The sequence below is a fragment of the Capsicum annuum genome, chromosome 7 (genome assembly GCF_002878395.1).
Source record: "Capsicum annuum cultivar UCD-10X-F1 chromosome 7, UCD10Xv1.1, whole genome shotgun sequence".
Lineage (NCBI taxonomy): Eukaryota > Viridiplantae > Streptophyta > Magnoliopsida > Solanales > Solanaceae > Capsicum > Capsicum annuum.
This window is the reverse complement of record NC_061117.1, coordinates 15,447,616-15,456,595: the sequence shown is the minus strand read 5'-3', so window position 1 is coordinate 15,456,595 and position 8,980 is coordinate 15,447,616. Positions and strand designations below refer to the sequence as shown.

The following is an 8,980-nucleotide window of genomic DNA, read 5'->3' as shown; positions in this document are numbered from 1 at the left end:
ACATTTAATGACCCATTTCTACCAACTAAAAAATCTTGATTTTTGACATTTTATCTTAACAGTTTTTCCATCCTGGCAGCCCATGAAGACATTTTTAGCATGAAATGGACCTGCACCTCTCATCCCAATTAACTACTCTAATCAAAAGCAGCAATATGCAAGTAATTTTAAAATTTATGCAAGAAGAAAGATTATAAGTGTCATGGCCAGTGCATTCATACTATGGAAGCATGGAGTTTGTGTGGGAGACTAAATGTAATCTAAGTGTCATGGGTCTATTAGAAATTACCCCAATTGCAATGAATTTATTGACAATGATTTCAAAAGTATTGCTATAGAACATTTATTGAATCATTGCAAAAAAAAAATTATTCTACTAGAATTATTTTGTGCTATAACTATTGCAATAGGGTGCCTTATAGTAACGATTTCTTGAACAGTTGTCATAAAAGCACCTACGACAACACTTTTATTGACAAAAAAAAAACTATTGCATCAGTTGTATTATTTATTCCCTTCCCAATTTTTTACTCTCTCATATTACTGCCAAAAACTAAAAGAATATCTAATAAAAATTAAATAAATATATAAGAAAAAAATTAAATAAATTTATAAGGAAATTTCGGTGGCTCTTAGCCATTGCAAAAGTATCTCTAGCCGCCACCAGTGTTCTCGTGAAAATCACCCCTGGTACTACGGTCTTACCACAATCGCGCCACCGGTACTAGGGTCTTACCACTATCGCCATCAGCACTACGGTCTTACCACAATCGCCATCGGTTACTATGCTCCTACCACAATCGCCATCGGTACTACGCTCCGACCATAACAGACCAAGTGCTCCGACCACAAAATCGACCACCAGTGCATGCTCCGACCACAAATCAGCTTCTCCATTGCTCCGACAACCACTTCGATTTCAACTCTCAAGTTTGCACTTCAATTTGGAGCAAATTTGCTCTCCACTGCTACACTTTGATTGCTGACCTAGTATTTGGGGTTTTTGGTTTTGATTTAATCGATGTGTCTATTGCGGAAGTTTATTAGGATTAGCCCCTTGTTGTGTAGTTGTAGTTGTTTTTTTTCCTGGTGAAGTGGTTATCAATGTGGTGTCAAATTCATCCAGTGAAGTGACTTACATTGTCATCTCTACTGCCTGAGGTCTAATTGCCTTTTTAACAAGTTTATATTGAGCCCTACCAAGTATGGCGATGCAGTTTTGACCAACTGATAAATTAGCTTGATTCTTGTTCTTCTTTTGAAATTTTGTATAACTTGGTTTCTCTTGAGCGGCACAACGAAGATTAACTTAAGCCATTAGGCCTTGTATTAGGGTGTCCACAAACTGAGAAATGGCCTAAGTTTTTAACTTTGAGATTATACCGGAATCATCCTGCAGGTTCATCATTTACTTACCGGCTATTGTATTTGTTGGATGCTATGGATTTTACTCTCTAGAACTCCATGCTCTATGCTCTGGGTATTCATGTTTGTCGGGCTACAGGACAGGAACTGGTATGTCTGCAGGCTGTTTCTTGTTAGTATCTCTCTTGGTCTGGAAGGTGTTATTAGTTGGTATCAGAAGCATGAATCCGTTGGAGTATATGTAATGCAGATATTTTGTGTATTTGGTGCTTTATTCTCATTATTAGTTAGTGTCTGAATGATTGGAAGTTAAAGATTGTTTCTTTTGGGATTTTGTGATTGTATAGTATCTATTTCTTATGCGGCTTCATATGTTAACCTTGAAAATAGCCTCTAACAGAAATGCAAGATAAGATTGTGTACAATACATTCTTGTGGTGGGACTTTTCTCCAAACCCTGCGCATAACGAAAGTTTTAATGCATTAGATTGCCCTTTAATAGTGTAGATACTGGAGCTTGAAACTATGTCTAGGTTCAGTAGAACTGCTAATTTATGTTTTTTTCCTTTGAGCTATGAATCCACTTTGGTTATAAATAAGTTTATTTACCGAGAAAGTGGCATGCATCTCAGTCAAAAATGTCTAGATTTTATCGTTGCAAGTCATACTAAATATCAGGCAAAAAACTTTTATGTTTAACCATCATAGGGCTACACTTTTAAATGCGAGCGTCTGAAGTTATTGAGCTTCAGATGCAATTATTGACTTCTCACCCACCCAAAGCGGGTAAACTTCCCAAAAATACTATGAAGCAGTTATTAATTGCATGGCTACATCAAAAGTGGGGATTTGTGCACTTTTCATTTTAGTTGTGTGTATATGACTAAACTACATATGAAAATGGTCTGAAATTTCAGACGTGAGTCCTGAAGTTATTTTCAAAAAATAATAATTTTAGTTTTCAAATTTAAATATCCATATCTATTTCAAATAAATTCAAAATTGAAACACAAATTTCATATCATAAAAAATAAATATCCATCATCAATTCGTCAACATAGCAACAAATCTAACAAACTTATTTATCAACTTTTTCATTTATTCAAACATATATCTGCTTTTACATAACTGAAACACATGTTAAAATTAACCAAAATCTCAGTTATATGCATGTGTTTGAATGCAGAAGTTGACTATGCAAAAAAGAAGTATATTCTTTAACTTAAAAGTTGTTTAATAATGGATATTCATTTCAAAAAATATGACAGATATTACTAAAATGAGCGACCAACAAATATAGACCCTTCATTTATCTGAAGTATAAATACTTACAAAAAAAAAAAAAAATTATGATTCATAGCAGGAGTTAAGATTTAGAAACAAATACACCCATACATTTATCTTCTTGTTTCAAGTCTGAAATACAAAGCACCTCTTAAAATATAGTAATGTACACATGATTTTTGGTGGATGGTTGGACAGTCTCGGGCGAGATGATACAAGTATATTTTATAAAATAAAAGTGCTATATTTTTTTGGAATAAATATCTATTATTAAACTTGACATTTTTGGAATGAATATCCATTGTTTAATAATGGATATTCATTCCCAAAAATATGACACTTTTATCTATAATCTATAATATATTAAAAGTTTGAAGACCCTTAAAAAACTGATTTGAATTTTTTGCCCTTTATTAAAATACTCTTCTTTAGACAAAACTGTCTTTTCACTATTTTTAAAAATTTATTATTTAATTATTTTTTATTATATTAACTAAATTTCCTAAAATATACGGGGCTCCTAAAATATATGGTAGGAGAATTAATTAATATTTTTCTTTCTACAGTTCAATTAGAAAAATACTCTTAAAATAAGACTCTATTAAAGAAATACTTCTATAAATATGGAGATGTACGTTAAACTAGAGAACAAACCAATTTGCCTATTGAGAGAATATGATTGATGCTCATCTAACTTGATTTGATTGCATGTCTAGATTGGTGGATACTTGATTTTCTAACCCTCAACTTCTTCACTGTTTTTGTTAGCATAATAGAATTCAACATGCATATATATATATATATATATATATATATTTAGGTAAAGGTTAGGTTTAATTGTATTATCGTAATATCTCTATTAGTTTGTTATTTTGTCGTAGTTTACAATTCGTAGATGAATCTCGATCGCCTTTGAGAAATTTTTGTGTGTAAAATTTAAGTTTAATTGTATTATTTTGATATCACTTTTATTGTATTATTTTGTTGCAATTTACAGGTGATAGATAAATGTAGGTCTGCTTTAAGAACTTTTTTATGTACAGGTTAGATTTAGTTGTATTATTTTGAAATCTCTATTATCGTATTATTTTGTTATTGTTTACATGTGGTAGATGAGTGTCTGACGACTTTGAGAAAATTTGTGTGTAAAGATTAGATTTAATTGCATTATTTTGATGTCTCTATCATTGTATTATTTTGTTATAATTTACAGATGGTAGATGAATGTCGATCGACTTTTACAGATACTTTTGGTAAAGGTTAATTAGGTTTAATAAATAAATTATTCATCTTTACATACTCAAAAGATATTAAATTTAATTATTATATTCATCTTTATTATTTAAACAAATATCCTATTTAGTGTCATGTTTGAACTCATTAAAGTAAGGTACACGCGCAAGGCGCATACACATAAACTAGTTTTATAAAATATACTTGTATCATTACCAGAAACTGTCCAACCATCCACCAAAAATCATGTGTATATTACTATATTTTAAGAGCTGCTTTGTATTTCAGACTTGAAATAAGAAGATAAATGTATGAGTGTATTCGTTTTATTAAAAATCATGTGTATATAATAAAAATACAGTGGCATGAATAAGTATTTTTGGCTTGCACATTGATTCAATGTATTTCGTTACATTTTGAAACAAACTATTGCTATATTTCATGAATACACAAATTATCGTTATGTACACAATTGCACATGAAATTATCTCTATACAAGAAAATTCTGTTAGGGTTTTGCCCTGATTTTTTTACCAAATTTAAGTTTTACTTTTCTTAGAGGAAAAATATAAAATTTTTTCATATTTGGCAAACCTCTTTCTTAGAGGAAAAGTTTTGAAACTCTATAAATAGAATGCCCCCTTCTCATACCATAACACAATAGCATCCACAATGTAGTTGTTCAAAGAGTCTCGTTTAGGGGGAGATTTTCTCCCAATAGTTTAATGTTTTCTTTAATATTAGTTTTCATATGTAGGCCAGTTGACTAAACTATATCAATATTATTATGTTTTTAGTTTAGTTTTGTGTCATCTGAATTATCACTATATTAGTTTGCAACTTTAGCTTCTGCATGACACCCTCTCGACTTCGAACCCAATAAATTTCTCTTTATATAATATTTTTATCTTCATACTTCTAGTCGATAACCTTTTTTTTTCAAACATATGCTCATATTCTGTGAAACATGCTTGTGTTTGACATCTGAAAAACACATATGTATGCTAAGAGAGGTGTGTATTCATTTGGTTACACACTGAAAGATTGTCAATACACTTATCGACAATTAAATAATGTCAATAAAGCGTTAGCATTCGTTGTTAAAATGCATATTTTGCACCGTTAAAAGTCTTTATCATTGTAGGTGCAAGACATAAAAGATTGAAATTTACAGCTTTAAACTTAAATTCTTCAACTTCAACCTCTTAACTTTGATGATAATTTTGAAGTGACTAACTATATACACATTTTATATTTATGGCTATACCTTAAATAATAACAATCCTCCAAACATCTACATGTGCATTTGCCCTCCCCCAATGTATCATTTACCAATTCCTTCACCTATGATGGAATATGAATTCTCCTCCTACCTTTATGAACAACAAACTATCAATAATGTTGAAACTTTACCTTTAATGGTTATGTTTCTAACTTATCCTACCCCCTAATATATCATTGTTCATTATCAATTCTTTCACCTATGATAGAATATGGATACTGAAGCTTGACTTTTAAGGGATCCTCTTCCAACTTATCATGGTTTAAAATATATATGATTTTAAAGGTGTCATAAAATTAGTTCACCAATAAAGATGATAACCTAATTTCGAAAGGAGGAATAACTGTAGGAATGATGCTAGTATATACGAAAACCTTTGATAATGACATTATCTCTATTAATTTGTGGTCCTCATTATCTTAGGAGTAGTTAATCCATCAGAAAATTATGTGTCTCCAATTATCAGGTCAACTTGCTAGGCCTTTTTCCCAACTACTTGGTCCTAACTATATTCCAAAAAAGTTAATAATTCAAAGGAGCATTCTCTTTTAGTTTTTTCTAACATTTTATTTTTAAGCTTAGAGGCTTCATAAAAATAGTTAGAACCCCATTCAAATTAACTGAAAAACTACGAAAACTAATTAAAATATATACTTGGTAGGATTTGATCCCAAAAAAATAAAAAAACAGGTACCTTACACTTCATTTATTTTTTGGTTTTTCGACTTTATATTGCAATGACATTTTTCTTCTTTTAGTATATCAAAACATTTAAGGACTAAAAAGACCTATATAAGATCGAATTTATATGAACTAAAAGTTGAAATTCAAACTAGTACGTCAAACTGAATACACTAGTAACATTCGTGGTTTACGAAATAATTTTTCAAAACATTTGCGAGGTTTAGTTTAGTGTAATTTTGAAACTAGTGTGAGGTAGCATTTAACAAACTTTGGGACAAGATAAAAATAATTTGCTAAGAAGAATAATTTGGTGAATTTATTCTAATGGCTGTGAATCCAATTCTTGAAAATATTTCATGTATTAGATTCCATCACTAGTGGTACACAAAGCCAACAATTTTTTATCTTATTTATTGCCTTTATGGTTTTGTTATTGACCTACCTTCCATGTGCCCAACAATATTAAAAATCGACCGTTAATTTTTTTTTGATTGGTAACTTTATCTCTTGTCCGATGATAATTACTCGCTTTGTGATCTCGATTAATCAAAACTTTTATCGTAGGTTTGATTTTATTTTAAAGTTTGAACACGAAATTTCTGATTTAATTAATCCCAATCATAAAATTTCAAACTAATAGTATTAAAGAAGTGAAAATGACTCTTAATTAAACAAAGTTCAACCTAGTCTCTCCAAGTGCCACCACTGCATTCGCCGGACAAGGATATATACTTGACATTTGAATTATTAGAACATAGCTTGGAACTTGGATGAAGTATTCACCTTGATTGGAACATCCTCCTATATTTTCTTGTCCATTTGGCATGAATGGAGTGAGTTTGAGTAGGAATACTCTGCTCATTTTTGAAGAAATTTTGTGGATCCGCCATTGATTTCACTTTTACCAATCTATTAAAATTGTTCTTGAAATACTTGGTCCCGTATATTCGTCCTTGTTCTAAGCTGTTTGGGCCTTGATCATTTGTACCAATATCAAGATCCCTGTAATTAAGATAGGCTTGTCTAGGGTTCTTTGAAACAAATGGAGTCATGTAGCTGTACAAATCTCTTATCTGTGAAAGGTAATCTTTTTCTGCCACTAATCCCGATTCATTCCAATTCGCTGAATACTGAATCTTAAAAATAATCCCTGCCCTATGAGGAAATGGAGTTTCGTCCTCGGGAATTTCATTCATTCTTCCTCCATAAGGATTGAAAACTAGCCCTACTTTTCCCAAAGAAATCATCTTCTGAAAAATTGATTCCAATTTATCTTTAGGTATTGGTTCTAGAACGTAATCCGATTTTCTTTTCAAGAAAACTAATGAATCCCCTGTTCTGTTTAACAAGGCTTCTGGCCTTGCCGTGTTGTCGAAATTTGCCCACAGCAGGATTGAATCAATCCACCTCATTTGGAAACAATCCTTCTTTGTTAATCCCAAAGCAGGGAATTCTTTGCTTACAAGAGACATTAGTGTACTAGAATCACCGAGGAACAACGCTATGAATGTTGCACGTATAGTCTTTGTGTCCTCTGCACCCTCGACCTTTTCTTTATTTTTTGCTGTAACGGGTTGTATAAGTAGCCTTATGAAGAGATTATTGTCAATTTTGCTAGCAACATTCTGCCACTGGACAACAATATCAGTAGCATTCTGGTCTAAAAACCTTTCAACTTTGAAGTAAGTCACAGTTTGTGGAACTTGAACAAGTTGGATTTTGAAGGCTAAAATGACACCAAAACTAGCACCACCACCACCTTTAATTGCCCAAAATACATCTTCACCCATTGATTTCCTGTCAAGAATTCTACCATTAACATCCACCAGTCGAGCATCCAATACATTATCAACACTGAGTCCAAACTTACGAAGCATATTCCCGTATCCACCGCCACTGACATGCCCACCAATACCAACAGTAGGGCAAACACCCGCCGGAAAACCAAGAACTTCACTTTTCATCCAAATGTTGTAGTAAAGTTCCCCTAAAGTAGCACCTGCTTGTACCCAAGTCGTTTCATCATTGACATCTATGGAAATTGCTCGGAGATTAAACATATCAAGAATAATAAAAGGTACATTCGACATATATGAAATGCCCTCATAATCATGGCCTCCGCTGCGAATTTTAAGCTGTAAATTGATCTCTTTGGTACAAAGGACAATGCCAGCGACATGGGATTCTTCCGTAGGGGTGACAATGATGGCCGGTTTGGAAGTTTTGGAGGAGTTAAAAAATCGACGATTTCTAATATAGGCTTGTAAAATGGAATTAAAGGAGAGGTTATTTGGGGAGTAGACGATTTTGGAGATTTCTGATTGGGGAATTGATTTGGTGGAGAGGCAATTGATGAATGAGTCATAGACAGAAGAAGCATCAGATAAGGAACTGAATTTTAAAAGCAAGAGAAAATGAAGAAACAAAACAAGACAAGAAGAAGACATGATTGATGATTTCAATTTTTTTCACTTGCTTTGGTTGCTTTGTGTTGTTGGCTAAAAGGGGATGATAATATTTAAAGAAAAGGTTATTTGAACTAAGTGGCAAATTTTGGTATGACATTAAATTTTCTTCCTTTTTTAAAAATTTAGATATGACATTTAATTTTCTTCCTTTTATAGTAGATTGTACTCTCTCTGTTCTTTATTTGTTGCTAGACTAGAATATAGTTTGCAATAACAAATATGATAGTATGTAAGAATCGAGTTAATTCCTTAAATTGTCATTGAACCTATGTAAATATCCTACTAAAATAACTATTATTTTTTTAGGACAATACTATCATTGAACTATACGCATCTTCCCAATATAAAAGGTGAAACTAAGAAATAGTTAAGGATGTGTTTGGAAAACCACAAGCGGATTGAAATAAGATATAATTACATAACTTTATTCTTAATTAGGGGTTGGGAATTGAGTGTAATTATGTGATGTAATTACAAGGTTACATTTTATTTATTTTTTTGTATTTTAATTTCTTTTTTATAAATTTCTTTTTTATTTCTATTAATTTTTTTCGATTTACATTATTCATCTTTCTTCTCTTTTCTTCTCATTTTCCAATCTTTACTTCTTACGATTAAATATAATTACTCGTATTTTTTTATTTTCTTCATTAACATATAATTA

At 31.5% G+C, this 8,980-nt stretch overlaps 1 protein-coding gene across 1 annotated transcript; it reads right to left on the bottom strand.

Annotated features, from left to right (window-relative positions):
* Nucleotides 1-6,529: 6,529 nt before the first annotated feature.
* On the bottom strand, nucleotides 6,530-8,375 carry LOC107853557 (berberine bridge enzyme-like 21). Its single transcript, XM_016698548.2, has one exon. It carries the CDS (start codon nucleotides 8,293-8,295, stop codon nucleotides 6,628-6,630), a length of 1,668 nt encoding a protein of 555 aa, XP_016554034.2. The 5' UTR covers nucleotides 8,296-8,375; the 3' UTR covers nucleotides 6,530-6,627.
* Between the last annotated feature and the right edge of the window lie 605 nt (nucleotides 8,376-8,980).